Source organism: Tachyglossus aculeatus, chromosome 2 (genome assembly GCF_015852505.1).
Source record: "Tachyglossus aculeatus isolate mTacAcu1 chromosome 2, mTacAcu1.pri, whole genome shotgun sequence".
Lineage (NCBI taxonomy): Eukaryota > Metazoa > Chordata > Mammalia > Monotremata > Tachyglossidae > Tachyglossus > Tachyglossus aculeatus.
Genome location: NC_052067.1, coordinates 97,815,622 through 97,836,707, shown reverse-complemented (window position 1 = coordinate 97,836,707; position 21,086 = coordinate 97,815,622). Strand labels below are relative to the sequence as shown.

Genomic DNA, 21,086 nt, shown 5'->3' with positions numbered 1-21,086 from the left:
GAATAAGTTCATCTGTCCTCTGATCTCTCTTTATTTCCCCTGCCCACTCTCTCTCCTCCTCTTCCACTTCCATTGTATGGTTGGCTCTTTGCCCACCGACTACTCAAAAGTTTCCTTTCGTCCGGCTGTTCGGCACAAAGAGGTGGCCAACCCCTGGCTGAGGAAGTACAAGATGTGATTTCTTTAAGGCGTTTACTCGAGTGGGCGAGACTATTAGACCTGAATTAAGAAATTTCCAGTGTTAAGAGAGCGTGAGGGTAAACATGATATACAGTCAGTTAACACAAGACTGTTGCATTAAGGAAAATTTCTGTAGTAGACAAGTGGCGGAGCAGGGATTAGAACCCTGATCCTTCTGACTCGTAGGCTCCTGCTCTATCCACTGGGCCATACTGCTTCTCAAGTTGATACACTGTATGTGCCCCTGTTGAAACTAACTATATTACACAGAGGTCACCTATTTCATGTGGGATATGACCCAGCGGGTGTTGTATGGGGAGGAAGACCTGTCCATCGAAAAGACTGGTTTTACTTTTTTAAATAATAATAATAATAATAATGATAATAATAATAATAGTATTTGTTAAGTGCTTACTATGTTCCTGACACTGTTCTAAGTGCAGGTAGATAATAATAATAATAATAATAATAATAATAATAATAATAGTATTTGTTAAGTGCTTACTATGTTCCTGACACTGTTCTAAGTGCAGGTAGATACAATCAAATTGGGTCAGACACAGTCCCTGTCCCACGTGGGGCTCACAAGTCTCAATCCCCATTTTACAGATGAGGTAACTGTGGCCCAGATAAGTGAAATGACTTGCCCAAAGTCACACAGTGGACAAGTGACTGAGCCGGGATTAGAACCCATGACTTTCTGACTCCCAGGGCCGTGCCCTATCCACTATGCCATGCTTCCTCTCATGTTTTTAGGTCTTTCTTGTGCCTTATTTATGAATAAATAGGTCAGGGATGGGAGAGTTGAGAAAGCAGGACAGTTAGGAGGTCTGCTTGAGAGGAGCAAAGTGTTTGAGCTGGGGTGTATCAAAAGAGAGCAGACACTACGAAGATGGACCTGGGTTCCAATGCCAGCTCTACCACCTGTCTGCTGTGTGACCTTAGGTTAGTCAATGAAGCAGCATGGCTCAGTGGAAAGGGCATGGGTTTGGGAGTCAGAGGTCATGGGTTCTAATCCTGGCAATGCCACTTGTTAGCTGTGTGACTTTGGGTAAGTCACTTAACTTCTCTGTGCCTCAGTTACCTCATCTGTAAAATGGGGATTAAGACTGTGAGCCCCATGTGGGACAACCTAATTACCTTGTATCCTCCCCAGCACTTAGAACAGTGCTTGGCGCGTAGTAAGCGCTTAACAAATGCTATCGTCATCATCCTCATCATCACTTAACTACTCCATGCCTCAGTTACCTCATCTATAAAATGGGGATTAAGATTGTGAACCCTATGTGGTACAGAGTCTGCATCCAACCTGATTAGATTGTATAATAATAATAATAATTGTGGTATTTGTTAAGTGCTTTCTATGTGACAAACACTGTACTAAGTGCTGGGGTGAATACAAGCAAATCAGCTTGGGCACAGTCCCTGTCCTGCATGGGGCTCACAATCTTAATCCCCATTTTACAGATGAGGTAACTGAGTCCCAGAGAAGTGAAGTGACCTGCTCAAGGCCACACAGCAGACGAGTGATGGACCCAGGATTAGAACCCCTGACCTTCTCACTCCCAGGTCCAGGCTCTATCCACTACACCACATTTGTATCTACCCCAGAGCTTAGTACAGTGCCCAGCCCATAGGGAGTGCTTAACGAATACCATTAAAAAAAAAAGGTAGAGAAGAAGCAGCGTGGCTCAGTGGAAAGAGCACGGGCTTTGGAGTCCGAGGTCATGGGTTCATATCTCCGCTCTGCCAACTGCAAGTTGTGTGACTTTGGGCAAGTCAGTTCACTTCTCTGGGCCTCAGTTCCCTCATCTGTAAAATAGGGATGAAGACTGTGAGCCCCCGTGGGACAACCTGATCACCTTGTAACCTCCCCAGCGCTTAGAACAGTGCTTTGCACACAGTAAGCACTTAATAAATGCTATCATTATCATTTTTAAAACCAATTGATAGAGACCATTTGTGCTCTTGGAATGTGTCTGAACTCAGAAATATCTCCGTCCTCCACCCCTAGAAGCTCCAGTGGCTATTTTTTATATTCTCCTTCAGGGCTGAGGTTGCATTGTGTGAGGGCCCTTTCAAAATCGGGGTGAGTCATGGTCAGCTGCTGGGATATTAGCAGAGCAAGGTAGGGAAAGAAACCAGAAGGGAATAAGGAGGGTTTGTCAGAAAGAATCCCATTCCAAAGGATGTTTCCAAGAATATCTGTAGGCCTCTGGGACAAACAGCCAACTTCTTGCCTTGGATGAGGATTTTGGATTTGTGGTTCACAGTCCTATGGGGCTGGAGAGAGCACATCTAGGAACAGATTCTATATTCAAGGGCCTCTGGCCATTAACAATATTTTGGCAGGACCTGAATCTAGAATGAATAGAAAAAAGCAGCAACTATAAGATAAGGAATAAGGAAGCAGTATTATAGCAATCGCCTCCAAGTTCGCTCATTCATTCATTCAATTGTATTTATTGAGTGCCTATCTGTTCCAAGTTCTTATCTGCAACAAGATAGAGGAGGTTGGAGTCAGAAGACTTCAGAGGTATCAAAAAGGTTCAACAATGAAGAATACTTAAAAGGAAATTATCTTGAATTTAAATACAAATCACTCTAGTTCCTGTAGCATGGCCTAAAGAACATTGGCTTGGGAGTCAGGAGGACCTGGGTTCTAAATCCGGCTCTGCCGCTTGCTCGCTGTGTCACCTCAGGCAAGTCACTTAACTTCTCTGGAGTCAGTTTTCTCATCTTTAAAATGGGGATTTTAATGGATTTTTACCTGCTTTCACTCTCCCATAGACTGTGAACCCCATGAGGGAAAGGGACCATGCTTGACCAGATTAATTTGTAATTGCCCCAGTGCTTAGTATAGTGCTTGGCACATAGAAAGTACTCAGCAAATGCTGCAGCTATTTGTTATTATTAAGATTTATTTACACTCCTAATTGAAATAGTATGGTGATGGACTTCAATATTAAGAACAGTCCCAAATGTCCAGTTTGCCTAAAGATTTATCCTAGAGTAGCTCAGGAGGTAGAGAATCAATACGGTTTATTAAGCAACTACTCTATGCAGATCATTAAACTAAGAACTTAGAAAAGAACAATAGACTTAATAGTTGTGATTCCCTGCCCTCAAAAAGGTGGGCAAACATTGAAATAATTTACAGATAGGAGGAGGCCTGGATAAGCAGAGAAGCAGCGTGGCTCAGTGGAAAGAGCATGGGCTTTGGAGTCAGAGGTAGTGGGTTCAAATCCTGGCTCTGCCAATTAGCGGTGTGACTTTGGGCAAGTCACTTAACTTCTCTGTGCCCTAGTTACCTCATCTGTAAAATGGGGACTAAGACTGTGAGACCCCTGTGGGACAACCTGATCACCTTGTAACCTCCCCAGTGCTTAGAACAGTGCTTTGCACATAGTAAGCGCTTAATAAATGCCATCATTATTATTATATATGTATCCCCCTTTTTCCTCTTCTCCTCCCCATCCCCCCATCCTACCTCCTTCCCCTCCCCACAGCACTTATATATATTTGTACAGATTTTTTACTCGTTTACTTGTACATATTTATTATTCTATTTATTTTGTTAATGATGTACATACAGCTTTAATTCTATTTGTTCTGACGATTTTGACACCTGTCTACATGTTTTGTTTTGTTGTCTGTCTCCCCCTTCTAGACTGTGAGCCCGTTGTTGGGTAGGGACCGACTCTATATGTTGCCAACTTGTACTTCCCAAGCGCTTAGTACAGTGCTCTGCACACAGTAAGTGCTCAATAAATATGATTGAATGAATTTATATGTAAAGATATATATACTAGTATTACCAGTATTATATAGTATATGCATATTTCATTCATTCAATCGTATTTATTGAGCGCTGTCTGCAGAGCACTGTACTAAGCGCTTGTATATACACACTATTTAAACCATAACCCATACACATGTGTATATGTATATATATATAATTATATATATGTGTGTGTGTGTAAACATATATAAAAATATACATATATGGGTTAGGGCTTAAATAGTAGTATAAGTTGATATATATAATATATATATATACACATATATGCATGGATCTGTAGATTAATTTATATTAATTTCTATCTCCCCCTCAAGCCCACCTCCCTGACTCCTGCCTCTCCCCACTCTACCATACTTCACTCAGCTTTCTGTAACATTTTTATTTAAAAAATCAGTCATGTCTCCCCACTCCTCAAGGGCCTCCAATGGCTGCCCATCCACTTTCACATCAAATAGAAACTCCTTACCACTGGCTTTAAATTACTCCAGCACCTTGTCCCCTTCTACCTAACCTGGCAGATTTCCTACTACAACCCAACCTGTAGAATTCACTCCTCTAAGCACCACCTTGCTCATTGTGCCTCCATCTCTTCTATCTCATCCCCAATCCCTTTCTCATGTACTCCCTCTGATCCCACCCCCCACAGACACCACATGCTACTTCATCAGAGATGTGTGCCATTTCTCCATCTGAACAGTTTTCCTCACCAGTCCTTGCCAAGCTGAGAACTCACAGGTGCCCATGTGGCTCAAAATAATAACCTTCCTTCCGCTACCTCCCTTTTTGGTTATCCAAACATCCTGTACTTCCCTCAAAAATCTTCAGTAGTGGAGACTCCTCATCCTTCTTCGGGAGTCTGTTCTGGTGTTTAACCGCTGTGACAGCCGACAACTCCCCTGCTGTGCACCCTAAACCGAGATCCTGAGCCTAACAATCACAACTGCAAAATGGGGATTCAATTCCTGTTCATCCTCCTACTTAGACGGTGAGCTCCATTTGGGACAGGGGCTGTATTCAGCCTGATCTACCCCAGAGTTTAGAGCAGTGCTTGACACATAGTAAGTGCTGAACAAATCATTAAAAAAAAATAGGCCTGCTTTTTTTCCAAGGAATTTGGCAATAGGTCTGAGCCATCCATTAATATTAACTTAGTGTTTATTCAATATAATTTATTAATATTAATATATTGATGTCTGCCTCACCCTCTAAACTCTAAGTCTTTTGTGGGCAGGGAACATGTCTATCCTCCCAAATGTGTATTAGAGTGCTCTGAACACTGAGAAGCAACATGCCTAATGGAAAGAGCACGGTCCTGGGAGTCAGAGGACCTGATTTCTAATCCTAGCTCTTCCACTTATATATTGTGTGACCTTGGACAAGTCACTTAACTTCTCTGTGCCTCAGTTCCCTCATCTGCAAAATGACTGTTCTCAACAACTGTTCTCCCTCGTACTTAGGCTGTGAGCCCCATGTGGGACCTGATGATCTTGTATCTACTCCAGCATTTAGTACTGTGCTTGGCACATAGTAAGCACTTAACCCATACTACAATTATTGTTATTATTTTTACATGCTCAATAAATACCACTGATTGTCTGATTGATCCAGACAGATCCTTTTTAGAAAGCATGGAGAGGTGAAATCTTGCCGATACTCACACGGAGCAATTGGGTAGGTGGGAGGTGTTCCCTAGGGATGCTCCCCTGCATGGGCAGGGGCCAACATGTGGCGGGGGTCTCGTTCATGAATAGAATGGATCAGTAGGGGCCGGGCTCTGCCTTTTGGATTCCCAGCTGACCACCCCTGTTCCGCAGGACTACTGGAAATGGAAGACCATCACCTTGCCCCCTCCTACCTCACCTCCCCTCTCTCCTTCTCCAGCTCAGCCTGCACACTCCACTCCTCTGCTGCTGCTAACCTCCTTACTGGGCCTCATTCTTTCCTGTCCCGCCGTCAAACCCTGGCCCACGTCCTACCTCTGGCCTGGAATGCCTTCCCTCCAAACATCCACCAAACTAGCTCTCTTCCTCCCTTCAAAGCCCTACTGAGAGCTCACCTCCTCCAGGATGCCTTCCCAGACTGAGCCCCCCTTTTTCCTCCCCTCCCCATCTCCCCCCTCCCTCCCTCTGCCCTTCCCCCTTCCCCTCACCACAACACTTGTGTATATTTGTACATATTTATTACTCTATTCATTTTATTAATGATGTGTACATAGCTATAATTCTATTTATTCTGTTGGTATTAACACCTGTCTACTTGTTTTGTTTCGTTGTTTATTTTTGTCTGTCTCCCCCTTCTAGACTGGGAGCCCGTTGTTGGGTAGGGACCATCAATATTTTTGCCCATTTGTACTTCCCAAGTGCTTAGTACAGTGCTCTGCAAACAGAAAGCGCTCAATAAATACGACTGAATGAATGACCTGCGTGGCTCAGTGGCTAGAGCACGGGCCTGGGAGTGAGAAGGACCTGGGTTCTAATCTCGGCTCTGCTACGTCTGCTGTGTGACCTTGGGAAAATAATAATAATAATAATAATGGCATTTATTAAGCGCTTACTATGTGCAAAGCACTGTTCACCTCACTTCTCTGTGCTTCAGTTAACTCATCTATAAAATGGGGATTAAGAGTGTGAGCCCTTTGTGGGACGGGGACTGTGTTCAACCAGATTAATTTGTAACTACTCTAGTGATTAGAACAGTGCTGGGTACATAGTAAGTGCTTAACAAGAACTGTAATAATAGTAATAATAGTAGTAATAATAATAATAATAGTAATAGTAATAGTAACAGTAATAATAGTAATAAGATCATCCCTTCAGATCTAACCGCTTCCTTGAACCTCTAATTAAAAACGGGGAGTGGGACGAACCAATGAAGAGATATATTAAAAGACTTTATTCACAATAGAGAAATTTTACAAATATAGTTCTTATAAAGTATGTGTCTTGATCTAATACGTCCCCGCTAACATTAGAGATTTATAGAAAGGTGAAAAATGTGAAATGGATTATATACAAATCAGAACCCATCTTTATGTGTAGAAATGGGTAACAGGTTGAGGTCACCACAAACATGATTAGATATCGTAAATTTGTCATTTAACATACATATATGCAGTATTTCACAATCTGTATCAAAAGCAAACTGTCATGAAAACAAACTTAAGTGCTGTTTACATTATTCACCTTTCAGAATATTACCAGATGTAAACTTGACTGTTGTAATGCTGAAGAGGAATGAAAGGTGGTTTCTCCATTAAGATCTCTTTAAAATCTTCAAAACTCAAAATTATTCTACTGAATTTTCACAACTCATCTATCCCTTGTAATGCTTAACTTTTTGGTGTTTTGGGATTCTTCTTAAAAACAATGCTCTAGAATTTACAAAAGGTTATTCTTGCCATCGGCAGAGCTCTACGTAGTACAATCTTCCTGTCTACTTACACCAGGATACAAAAGGTACATTATAGTGCAGTTTGTACATACAACCTGAATTGAATTCCCTACCTGTTGCAGAAATAGATATCAACTTTGTGCTCTTTCAAATCATAGCTTAGAGAAATCAAGAAAGTAAGTTTCTTGTTTTTTTCCTCATCCCATGGAAGGTAAAGTGAAAACCAGAATCTAAATGCATAAAGTCCAATTTTGGCAATAGTCTGGTAAGGAAAGTGTACACTTAATTGTCCATATTAAATTGCGTGTATTGAGACGACTTGAAAGATGTAGTTGGAGGTTACACCAGGTCAAGGAAACATATCAGCCCATATTTTTCTGAATCACTATTATTTCCTGATTTTTGGGACCTAAAATATTACAATCAAACGTAAAAGAGAATGGCGGGCTTATGCAAGAGGGTAGAGGGAAAAAATCACATATTCTGCATATAGCACTTGACACTAGCTAGGAAGTTGAAGCCAAGGAAGACCATTTTCTTTAAAAGCACATGGTGGATTAGTGTGTTGGAACGGCAGAGTTTAAATTCAACCTTCTTTCAAAAAAGATCCTTTCTATTGAGCCTTCATGCATCATCAGCTCTTTCCTTGGCATACTGTAAATGAATCAAAAGGAAGATCCCTCTAGACTGTAAGCTCCTGGTGGGGAAGGAATGTGCCTACCAACTGTTGCACTCTCCCAAGAGATTAGTTCTGTGCTCTGCACACAGTAAGCACTCAATAAATACCACTGATTGATGAAACAAATCCGAAACCAAACACCCATTGGCTCTGGTCTGGAGAAAATACAATCTGTGGTAACAATTCTGCCTATGAGAAAACAACAGCTGTACAGACATCAGTTCAATCAAATCAGGGCTGGATCCAGGAGAGGCAGAGGGGCCTCTGGGGTAGGGGAAAAGGCTGGTGTAAAAGATAGACAGAGAGCCACCCTCTTCACTGAAGGCATATATGTCTGATCGTGGCATTCTATATTGCCTTGAAATTCTTTGTGCATAACCATAATATCTGAAGCATTTGATCCACTCCACTTGCATTTACTACAGAATAATGAAATCTAGCATTTTGATGTGTTTCTGCTGTTGCAAGTGAGGGAATTTCATTCAAACTCCAGAATATGAAGATCGGTTCCATTTCCCATAATAGAAATTTATACTTTTTAATATCTGTAGGAATGCTCGTATAAATACCTCTGCTTGGAAATCCAAAAATTCGACCTTTTTTCCCTCCTCCTTTGGTGATCCAAATAACATTTTAACAGCTAAAAATCTCTTCCTGGAGAAGAGTCTATAGGATTAACTAAGGAGAAAATCTAGCCCGGGATTTTGGCACATGGACATCTTGAGGTCATACTGGGCTTTTTGTGTTGAGATTTTTTCAAAACTATGATGTTTCTATAACTTGGGTTGCCTTGGAGCAGAGTCAGTCAGTGTTTTCAGTTAGTATTAGAATGAGATTTTCTTAGACAGAGTTGCTATTACTGAGGCAAGACCTTTTAGACTGAACTCCTTCACTCCATTTGACGGTGACTTAGATCACAAGCTAGACCAAACGGAATGTTTTCCAAGACTTGAATCAAAGACAATGACCAACAGATTTCCAAAAAGACAAAAAACAAAAGCCATCAGAATTCTCAGCCTATCTTTAGAAAGATTTTTACTTTCTAGTGAGAAAAAAAAGAGCTCCCAGTATTATAGTTACACTGGGCCCTCTGTCAGTAATTCAGAGGGAGCAAACTCTGTTTGCTTCCACAGCAAACTCTTTGCTGAGAACTCTCAGTCCCAAGGGTGGGTTAAGGAAGAAGCTATTCAGTTTGCACTAATACAGTACATTCTAAACAAAATTTGAGGCGAGTTTCACATATTAATAAACGTCCAAAAAAAACACACAAAATGCAGCTGACGTGCAGAACCTGGTTAGGTTTCCTTCAAACCAGTTCTAAAACGAATGAGTCAAAATGAGGTGGCAATTCTATGTGGATTTTCCGATTTGGATTCCAATGTAAATGAAATGCTGAAGAAGACTTTTTACCAAATAATGATAGACCCGCATAAGAGGAGGCTGTCACAGTTACAAGATTCGTCTCGGATGGACAGTCAAACCAGACTAACGTGAAATTGAAAAGAAAAAAAAAATCTATACCTAATTCATTATGGCTTTTTGCAACATGGCAAAATATTACAGCTTCAAGCAGACATCATCTCCTCATAGAGGAGGAAAACCTTTGCAGTCAAATCAAAAGTATTATAACAGATAACATGCAGACCCTTGTATTTGGCAAAAACAACACTGCAGTTTGGGAAACTTTAAGGATGTTAGTTTCCTTAAAATAATTAGGCTCTATTGGCTAGACAAATGTCAAGGAAATTATAGGTTACAGTTTAAATAATTTAGGTTCATTTATAAATATTTACTAGCAAACATAATAGACTGCAAAATAATTGGTTTAAAATGTAGCATAATCACTCCCATCTTAAGAAAATTACACCATGGGCCTGAACACAAGAAAGGAACTCTTCAGGTGTGCAGCAAAATGAAGGGAATGCAGCAACATGAAATGGGAACTGCGTTTTATGTGTGTTTGTCTTCCTTCTCAGCATCCTTGCGGAGTATAGGGAGAAGGTGAGCTTCAGTGTTAAAGATCCAGTGTTCCAGGGGCAGAAGGTCATCGTCAGAAAACAACAAGTACAGATACCTGGCCAGAGAAAATGGACTGAATTAGGACAAGGCAGGGAAATGGAATCGCTCAATCAATGGTACTTATTAAGCGTTTACTGCACGCAGAGCACTGTACAGAGCACTTGAGAGAGTATGATACAACAGAGTTGGTGTACAAGACCCTGCCCTCAAGAAGCTTCTGGTCTTGAGGGGGAGACAGACAGCAAGATAAATAAACTATGGATAGGTACATCAGTATGGTGGGGCTGATGGTGGGGTGAATATCAAATATTCAATGGGCAGCAAGCATAGTGGTTAGAGCATGGGCTCAGGAGTCAGAAGGACATGGATTCTAATCCCAGCTCTGCCACTCGTCTGTTGTGTGGCCTTGGCCAAGTCACCTGGCTTCTCTGTGCTTCAGTTCCCTCATCTGTAAAAATGGGGATTGAGACTGTGAGCCTCACAGAAAATGTCATTTGACACAAAATTGCTTTTTAGCATTCTGCCATCAGCCCCATAGGAAACCAGAGGATTTGGGGGTTATCAAAGAATTACTTTTTTGGACATTATTCACCTTTTTAGCTTTGGACTTGTGTTAGATAGCAATATTCTTCTCTACTGCCGGTAGGAAAAGACGGCTAATTTTTACCTTGTGTTCTATGTCCCATGTGGGCAAAGGACTGTGTCCAACTCAATTTGCTTAGTTCATTCAATCGCATTTACTGAACGCTTACTGTGTGCAGGGCACTGTACTAAGCGCTTAAATAATAATGGTATTTGTTAAGCGCTTACTATGTGCCAAGCACTGTTCTCAGCACTGGGGTAGATGCAAAGTAATGAGGTTGTCCTACGTGGGGCTCACAATCTTAATCCCCATTTTACAGATGAGGGAACTGAGGCACAGAGAAGTGAAGTGACGTGCCCAAAGTCACACGGCTGACAAGTGGCGGAGCCAGGATTAGAACCCATGGGCTTCGGAGTCAGAGTCGTGGGTTCTAATCCCGGTTCCGCCACTTGTCAGCCGTGTGACTTTGGGCAGCCAGCGCACAGTACAGTGGTAAACAAATACTACAATTATTATCAGTATTACAGATCCAAATGCATAAGCGATGCAGAAGGGAGAGGGAGTAGGGGGAAAGAGGGCTTAATCAGGGAAGGCCTCTTGGAGGAGATATGATTTTAATAAGGCTTTGAAGATGGGAGAGTGGTGGTCTGTCAGATATGGAGGGGAGGTAGTTCCAGGCTAGAAGGAGGAATGATAATAATTTTAATAATTATGGTATTTGTTAAGTGCTTACTATGTGCCAGGCACTGTACTAAATGCTGGGGTGGACACAAGCAAATTGGGTTGGACACAGTCCCCATCCCACGTGGGGCTCACAGTCTCAATCCCCGTTTTACAGATGAGTAACTGAGGCCCAGAGAAATGAAGTGACTTGCCCAAGGTCGCACAGCCGACATGTGGCGGAGCCGGTATTAGAACCCATGACCTTCTGACTCCAAGGCCTATACTCTATCCACTATGCCATGCTGCTTCTCAAGGAAGAGGACAAGGGGTCAGGGGTGATATACATGAATTGGCAGGATTGGAGAATAGAAGCAGCCCTGAAAATAAAATCTCTTCTGCCGAATATTCTCTGACTTCATGGGGAAGGAAGGGAAAATGAACAGATAAATCCCTAATGCGGCTCATAGTGGCTAATGATATATATCTGGAGCATGTAGAACACAAAGTAAAAATCAGCCTTTGTTTTCTACTAGCAGTGGAGAGGAGTATCGCTACCTAACTCAAGGGTTAATACAAATTCAAAGCTAAACAGGTGAATAACGTCTAAAAAGGCAATTCTCTGATAACCCCCAAATCTTCTGGTTTCCTATGAGGCTGATGGCAGAATGCTGATAGGCAATTCTGCCTTGAATGACTTCTTCTGAGAAACATACCCTCAGAAACAACACTAAAAAGCCATTAGATTAAATTCACTTTCTGTAGAACCTGCGGGATCCTCTTCATGTTTCACGAAAAATGGTGGGTAGCAACAGAACAGGATCAGAAGAAAAAGATTTCCAAGACAAAATCTTTTTTTTTTCTCTAAAAGGTTGGAAAACCATTTTTCAGATTGAGTCTGAATGCTTTCTTAAGGCCGCAAGGGATTATCATGAAGGTTAATGGCTTTCATTTCCTATTCTACGACTGTAGAAGAAAACACTCCCCAGAAGTGAGGCCTAGCCATCGTACTGGAAAAATCAAAATTTCAGTTTAGAAGCAGCATGAGAAGCAGCAAGGCTTAGTAGAAAGAGCATAGTCTTGGGAGTCAGATGACCTGGGTTCTAATCCCAGCTCCTCCACTTGTCTGCTGTGTGACCTTGGGCAAGTCACTTAAATTCTCTGTGCCTCAACTCATCTGTAAAATGGGAATTAAGACTGTGAGCCACAGGTGGGTCAGGGACTGTGCCCAACCAATTATCTTAAATATACCCCAATGCTTAGTACAGTGCCTTGCATATAATAATAATAATCATAATAACCATAATTGTGATATTTGTTAAGCACCCACTATGTGCCAGGCACTGTACTAAGTGCTTAACAAATACCACTGTCATTACTTTTGTTATTACTGAGAAAGGAACATATTCTATTGCTGCACCATTTAGTAATTCCTGCTCATCCTCTGAAGTGAGATTAAGAGATTTCTCAAAGTTTTTTAAATGCTGTTTATTATGAAAAGTGCAATCTGAATCCTTGCCATGAAACATGACAGGAATTGTGCCAATTCCCATCAGGCTTCTGCATTATCTGAATGTCAAGGGGTGCTGATGGTAAGAACGGATCTGGGAAGAAGATTTGAAGTTCTGTTATGTTAATGAAACACTTGCAAGGGTGATTTTTTACTTACTTGAGTGTCTCTGCAAGGAAGAAGCTCTGTTGCACATCATCATGACTCACATGGTTGCTATAAACATCTCGAAGGCCGGAATACCCACCATCTATTCGGCAGTGTTTTTCCAGTGCCTGTGTTTGAAAGAGAAAAATCCCTTGGGTTTAAACTTAGAAAGCATCCTGATTTTTGTTATTACCCTGACTAATCCAAGTCCAAAGTACATGGTAAAATCAATGAAGTCTTTTTCATGAAGCTTGGAGTGAGCATTTGGAAGTACAAGTCTGGATAAAAAAGCAATCTTACAAGTTTTCTTCACTAAAATCTTTTTTCCTCCAGGAAGCCTTCCTTGACTAAACCCTCACGTAACCACCCTATTTTCCCTCCTTACTACTTCTCCCTCGCATTTAGTCCCACCCTCTATGCTCTTAGGTAACCTCCCCATCCCACAACACTTGGATACACAAACTTCTACTCCGTTGATTCTCTTATCCGTAATTTACTGTCGTACTGTACTCTCCCAAGCACTTAAGTACAGTGCTCTGCACACAGTAAGTGCTCAATAAATACAACCGAATCAATGAATGAATGACTTGCACACGGTAAGCACTCAATAAATACCATTGATTATTCTCCCTCAGACTGTAAATTCTAAGCTCATGTCTACCAAGTGTATTATGCTCTCCCCCAAACAGTACAATACTCTGCAAGAAATGCTCGACATATTCTATTGATTGATAGATTGATTCTTGTGTGGCACTGTATATCACAGTATGTGACAAAGGTCAGCCTTCTCTGTGCTGTAATTTTCAGGTTAAAAACCAGATATGTTTTTGTTGGATGGGTTCAGGGTGCATGATTGTTGAAAAATGGACTATGACGCTTCCTTCGTAAACTCTCAAAAACTATTAGAACCATATTTTTTTCCTCCTTCAAATTTTAAACTCTTAGGATCAGTTGGGACCAAGGAACTGCCTGCCATATCTATTTTATGGTTTAAATGTACAGGCTTTAGGAGGGGGAAAAAACGACCCTCGGTATGAAAAAAAGAGTAAAGAGAATTGTGGGAATTGTGGCAGAGGAGAAACAGGGACTCCACATTTTTTCATCTGCAAAGGTTTCCGTTATCAATCCACCAATTGCATTTATTGAGTGCTTACTGTGTGCAAAGCACTGTACTGGGCGCTTGGGAGAATACAAAATAACAATAAACCTGTGTGCAGAAATTGCTTCTAGTGCTTCTGATTATGGGTAGGGAACTTGTTTACTAATTCTGTTCTATTGTGCTCTTCCCAGTGCTTAATACAGTGCTCTGCACATAGTAAGCACTCAGTAAATACCATGGATTGATTGATGCAGCAGTGTTCACACTCTTTTTCCTGCCAGTCATGTCCCCACTGGAGAATGGTGAGCAATGAATGAGGACGTAGGAAGGGGTGCGGACCATTGCGAAGTGAACATTAGGGTTTTTTTTAATATACGGGGCCCATGTGACTGAGAGCATAGTGTCAGCGCTGTGTCTCAGCACCACAAACTAGTAGGTATTTGCCTTGTAAGCTCGTTGTGGGCAGGGAATGTGTCTAGTTATGCTGTACACTCCCAAGCGCGTAGTACAGTGCTTTACACACGGTAAGCGCTCAATATACGACTGATTGATTGATAGCCACTGCAGTCTTTGCGACCCACATTAGTCAACCGTTTTCTCAGGATTCCTGCTACTTCCATCTGCCTCACCAAATGCTATAGATGGTTCTTCAGCGAGAAACTTCCTCTCATTTATTTATTTATTTGATGACATTTATTAAGCACTTACTATGTGCCAGGCACTGTGCTAAGCACTGGGGGTGGATAGAAGCAAATCAGGTTGGACACAGTCCCTGTCCCACGTGGGGCTCACAGTCTCAATCCCCACTTTACAGATGAGGCAGCTGAGGCCCATAGAAATGAAGTGACTTGTCCAAGGTCACACAGCAGACAAGGGGCAGAGTCAGGATTAGAACCCATGACCTTCCGACTCCCAGGCCCGTGCTCTAACCATTAGGCAACCCTCCTCCTGATGGCAGCGTGCCAGTAGGCACTTCACTTCTAGCAGAGTCAGGTCTCAATCCAGATCTCCCGCTTTCCAGCGCAGTACTCTTTCCACTGGTCCATCCATCAGCAGGACCGAAATTACGTATACATCTAAGCAGAAAGAAAGCAAACCCATCCTTGGAGTAAAATAGGAGACTGAATTATCCAGCAGCAGGAAACAGTGCCGCCCACAACAGTAGTCTTGGTTCGCTCTGACTTTATTTTTGCTGGAAGACTAAATGGTCAATTTGCAATATTTACAATGGAAACTATCATTCATTCAATCGTATTTATTAAGCGCTTACTGTGTGCAGAGCACTGTACTAAGCGCTTGAGAAGTACAAGTTGGCAACATATAGAGACGGTCCCTAACCAACAGTGGGCTCACAGTCTAGAAACTATCCTGACTTACATCAGATATGTTCTCCACTCTGCCAGTGTAGTTCCAGCAAAAGGGACCAGGGAGAAATCTTTACACCACTAAAACATGATTTCGAGCAATCACAATGTGAGTTTGTCTCCGCTTTTCTACCCAGAAGCCTCCAAACTCCTATTCTTTGTATTACAATACAGTCAGTTCTCCCGTAAAGTGTGTTCTCACTTCTATCACCAGTGAACATGGTATGACAATGGGAGAAACGATTGGACACCTGAGCCCAGTGACCTGCAAGGAATAGCACAGCACGATGTCTTCTTCACGCAAGATCCATCAGGGATGAAATCAGTCAATCAATCGTATGAATTGAGAGCTTACCGTGTGCAGAGCACTGTGCTTAAGCACTTGAGAGAAGAAACTCCGAGTTGACATGCTTTTTGCCCGTGAAATTCCCACATTATAGAAGAATGTGGCTGTGCTTGAAAATTTTCCAGGTGACTTTAGCCAACCATCCAACATACATTCACATCTAAGCATGTGATGTTTGCTCTATGCTCAGGACATCATCCTCCTTCTCACTCTGACTGGAGTGGGCCTTTGAACTTTATGCTGAAATCCAAATATCAGCAAGGATGGCAAGGAAGGGAGAAAAACTACATGGCATTTTTCTTTTATATTCTCTTTTAGGTTGCATTCTTTGTTCTGTCCATCTGTCTCCCTTAAGCAACGAGAGTCCACTCTCTCTTTTCTGCTCTGAAAGCGATCCCTAACGTGTTTTCATGTTTGCAAACTACAAAGCAAATAGGAACTAGCATGCTGCACCCCAGAAAACCCTTCTGGATTTGAAGATGATTTCTTTGAAGAAAACTGCCAGAGAAAGGCAGGCTGGCCAGTGACCATCTGTGCCCACTTACAACATGCAAGATGGTGGGTGGTGGAAAAATTATTTCCTGATACTATTCAAATATCTTACTGGCAATGAAACACACATCTTGAAATGAGGAAGACACTGACGATGCTGCTTTCTTTCAAACCCAGTGCTGGGAGGGATAATAGGAGTGGCATTAGAGCTGAAGTAGAGAGACTTTAATTGCCACTTTAGTTAAAGGGATTCTGCAAATGAAAGAACTATCTGTCTAAAGCCGAGCAAGCACTGAGGAAAAGTTGCCTCAAGTATGAGGTCCTCATATTTCCAAGCTCTTGGGGAAAAGTTTGCACAATCAACTTAGTGGAAAATAAGAACATGGAAGCAGCCAGGAACATGATTAAATAGCAGAGTTAGCAAGGCCTAGTATCATGGTGGCAGAAGTTGCAGAAAGGAATGTTCTTATTATCCAAGTCCTTGATCCTTGGGGAGGGTTGTTTGTGGCACAAGCAAAGCTAGATATCAGAGATCATCATCAGTGGCATTTATTGAGCACTTACTGTACTAAGCTTTTGGGAGAGTACAATACAAGAGAGTTGGTAAACACATTCCCTGCCCATAGTGAGCATACAGTCTAGAGGGGGAGACAGCCATTAATGTAAATAATTTACAATATATTATTTAGTGATGGGCACATAAGTACTTTGGGGTTGAAGGTGGGGTGAATATAAAATGCCCAAAGGTCACAGATCCAAGTTCACAGATAATGCAGAAGGGAGAGGGACTAGGGAAAAAGAGGGCTTAATAGGAGAAGGCCTCCTGGAGGAGATTTGACCTTAATAAGGCCTTGAAGGTGGGGAGAGTGGTGGTCTGCCATATATGGAGGGGGACAGAGTTCCAGGCCAGGGGGAGGATGTGGGAAAGGGATTGGCGGTGAGATTTGGGAACAGTTAGTAACCTGGTGCTAGGGGATTGAAGTGTGTGGGCTGGCCTATAGTAGGAGATATGTGAGAAGTCAGGACGGGGCAAGCTGATTGAGTGTTTTAAACCTGATGGTAAGGAATTTCCGTTTGATGTGCAGGTGGATGGGCCACCACTGGAGGATCTTGAGGAGTAGGGAGACATGGATAGAACCCTTTTTAAGAAAAATAATCCATGCAGCGGAGTGAAGTTTGGACTGGAGTGGAGAGAGACAGGAGGCAGATGCAGTGGTCAAGGTGGGACAGGATTAGAGTTTGGATTAGCATAACAGCAGTTTAGATGGAGAGGAAAGGGCAGATTTAGCACTGTCGTGAAGGTAGAACCGAAAGGATTTGGTGATAGATTGAATATGTGGGTTGCGTAAGAGAGATGAGTCAAGGACAACGAGATCCTTTCAATGAAAGGAGTGGCACAGAGAGGGCCACTCAGCCAGGTATTTCTTTAGAAGTCAAGGTGAATGCTACCATAATGGAAAAGCCACAAATCTATCCTGAATTTTCTCCTGAGCAATTTAGCAGGGAAATAAACTGCATTGTGGTTTAGACCAAAAGGGCAAATAAGATAAAAAAATTGTAACCAGCCAAGAGTAAAATACAGACTTGCCATTAAAGAAAACTCACAGTGAGTGGGTGTAAGACTTTTTAACTGCTTGCCATATTAAAACAACAATCCACAAAAATTCCCACAAGAGATCATAGGATCTAGAACTTCTTCTATAGGAGTGATGTTCTATACCAGGACCACTGTGGTCAATAAGAACTGAAATAAAGATGGAGTTGAAGAAGAAACTCTTATTAAAATTTGTAACTTTAAAGACATTTCTATTATCCCGAATGATGTAGGATTACTGATGAGAGATACCATCTGAATGGGGAGTTATTAACTGGATTCATCAATGATTTACTGAGATACTAATTAACTCCATTAAAACGCAGTCTTTTCATCTCATTCTTCCAGCAAAAGGTCATGCCTAATGGATTTTTTTTTTTTTACAAGAAAACTCTGAAAGGCACAAGGAGCTAGCATTACTAAAGAAAACCTGGCTTTCTGGTATAGCCTGAAAGAATTCCTCCTGTGCTTTTTGAGAAATAAAATCCCCAAGACCAGAGACCTGCCTCTGATGGTCTCCAGACAGTTCAGTTTCCAGAACATGGAGAATTAATCAATTGATGGTATTTATTATATTTTTTAATGGTATTTGTTAAGTGCTTGCTATGTGTCAAACACTGTTCTAAGCACTGGGGCAGATGCAAGATAATCAGATTAGATACCTTCCAAGTCCCAAACTGGGCTCACAGTATTAATCCCCATTTTACAGATGAGGCAACAAGCACAAAGAAGTTAAGTGAATTGCCCAAGGTCACAGAGCAGATAGGTGGTGGAGCTGGGATTAGAACCGGGTCCTTTAGACTTCCAGGCTCATGCTCTATCCACTCACTAGACCACACTGCTTCTCACACTTGAACACTTCTCACTGCTTGAACACTTACTATGTGCAGAGCACTGAACTAAGCGCTTGGGAGAGCTCAATACAATAGAGGTGGTAGAGACGATCCCTGGCCATAAGGAGTTTACAAGACTAAAGGGGGAGACAGACAATAAAATAAATCTTAGATGAGTATGTACAGAAGTGCTATGGAGTGGGGTGAAAATCAAAGTGCTTAAGGGGTAGAGATTCAAGTGAATAGGAGCTTACTAAAAAGTCAAGAACAGTGATCACAGAGTTACTGAGTTGGATGAGACCACAGAAGAGTCCCAGTAAGTCACTCAAATCACCAAAATCAACCCTCATGGATGAATATCGATTTCACTTTAAAGGAAAGGGCATAAATGGCTTTTTAGCTGAGATCTTGCGGAATTGAGAAAAGCACTTAGAGAACTGATTTAAAGACCATCACAGAAGTGACTGAAACATCAGATTTCCTCAGTAAGCTCAGCTAGGCAACGTTTAGGTTCAAAATGACACAGTTAAGAAGAGATCACGTTTTGATTAAAGTCCCTAAAATGGCTCCAGAAAAGTCCACCACCCCTAAATTCCACTCTCAGGGACCCTCAATCAATCCACGGTATTTATTGAGCAGTTACTGTGTGCAGAGCACTGTACTAAGTAATTGGAAGAGTACAATAAAACAGTTGGTGAACACATTCCCTGCCCACAATCCTCTAGCAAGAGGAGAGGAAATGGTGCTGTAGCCCTATTCACATTCCTTTTCAGCTGCTTTTCCTTTTTCTTCCTGACAGTGAAAGAGTCCCTTGAAAAAAACAATCACGAATAGAGGAAGGTGTGTTGGGGAGGGGGTTGAACAAACATTAACCGCTTCAGTGAAGACTAGGCAGCAAGTCTGGCCTGGAGTGGTCCTAATGTTCATTCATCGATTCATTCAGGGGTATTTATTGAGTGTTTACTATGTGCAGAAAACTTTGTTTGGGAGAGTACAGTAGAATTGTTGGACATTATCCTGGCCACGAAGAGTTTACCGTCTACAGGTGGAGGAGAGATCCTATCAGGGGAAGGAAAGGAGATGATGGGTGATAGCTCTAGGTATCTAGGACAATGCAGAGAAGATGAAAAAGCAGCATGGCACGATGGATAGAGCATGTGTCTGGGAGTCAGAAGGTCATAGGTTCTAATCCCGGCTCTGCCATTTGTCTGCTGTGTAACCTTGGGCAAGTCACTTCACTTCTCTGTACCTCAGTTGCCTCACCTATAAAATGGGGTTTGAGATGGTGAGCTCCACAAGGGACAGGGACTGTGTCCAACTTGATTTGTTTGTATCCACTCCAGTGCTTAGTACAGTGCCTAGTAAGTGCTTAACAAATATCATTATTATTATAAGGTACCGTCAAATTTTCACACTATACAAATTCCCTGAAGTTTTCAGATCGAAGTGATCTAAGGGAAGAGGTGAAGTAACTTGCCTCAGAGGAAGCCCAGAAAATTGGTGCTGGAAGCAGGAACCCAGACTAGAACTCATGTTTGGTTTCTAGTTGAGGTGAATAAGGCTGAGAACACTTAAGGAGATTTCCTTAAGAGTTCCGAGGCTTCAAACTTTCAGGGGAATTTTCAAATATAAATCTCCAATCCCTGCTCCTTATCAAGTTAAGCAATCTACTTTCTATTCCCAGGGCTTTGGAGCTACAGGCCAGTACCAGCAGGGAAGGAGAAGAGGTCTTTTATTTTACACTCACTTTTTATCTTACCACTAGCTATGCGATGGGATATAAAGTGTACTTTTCATGTTTTGGTATTTTATTTTGGCTAATATTAAAGCATAATTGTTGTTGGATCGACTCGCCTTTTTTAAATTGGATCACTCAGTTTTGAGAATTTTCAGAATAAAAGAACATAGGCCATTTCTTGGACCCGATATACCGGAAGTTTACTATCTGTTCATATTCTGTACAGATATGTTTCAGTTTCTCTTAAAAAATAATTTATTACAGCCAAAAAATAACCCATAGGATACTTTTCAATTAGGACCACAATCTAACTCTTATGGGGAAAAAGTGGGGTGGTAAGTTCTAACAATGCATTTCAGTCAAAATGAATTTCCCATCCCCTCATCAAATTCAATTACATGAGCAACAACAGTGTAGAGCAACAATTTTATATCCAGCCATCCTCTTAGGAAAATGACGGTGCTCTCTCGTACTTCATCTCTGATAGCAGAGAGAGATAGGAGAATAGGAATGAATCTGTTTTGACTGGGAAAAATAAATGCCCCAGAGAAGAAGCTGAGAGAAGAGTTAGGACTACAACTAACACACACCCTGCCCAAGGTCTCTGCCAGACTATAGGCATTTTCCCAGCATGCCCCAATTTTAATTAA

General features: G+C 41.7%; 1 protein-coding gene across 2 annotated transcripts in view; it reads right to left on the bottom strand.

Annotated features, from left to right (window-relative positions):
* Positions 1-6,851: 6,851 nt before the first annotated feature.
* The window catches only part of MAN1A1 (mannosidase alpha class 1A member 1), a 215,233-nt gene continuing 200,998 nt past the window's right edge, over positions 6,852-21,086 (bottom strand). For both annotated transcript variants that reach the window (XM_038767351.1, XM_038767359.1), the window contains 2 exons: positions 12,983-13,098; positions 6,852-10,125 (listed from right to left, as the gene is read on the bottom strand). In XM_038767351.1, coding sequence (XP_038623279.1) covers positions 10,002-10,125; positions 12,983-13,098 — 240 coding nt within the window. In that variant the 3' untranslated portion in view covers positions 6,852-10,001. The remainder of the gene's footprint in view (positions 10,126-12,982; positions 13,099-21,086) is intronic.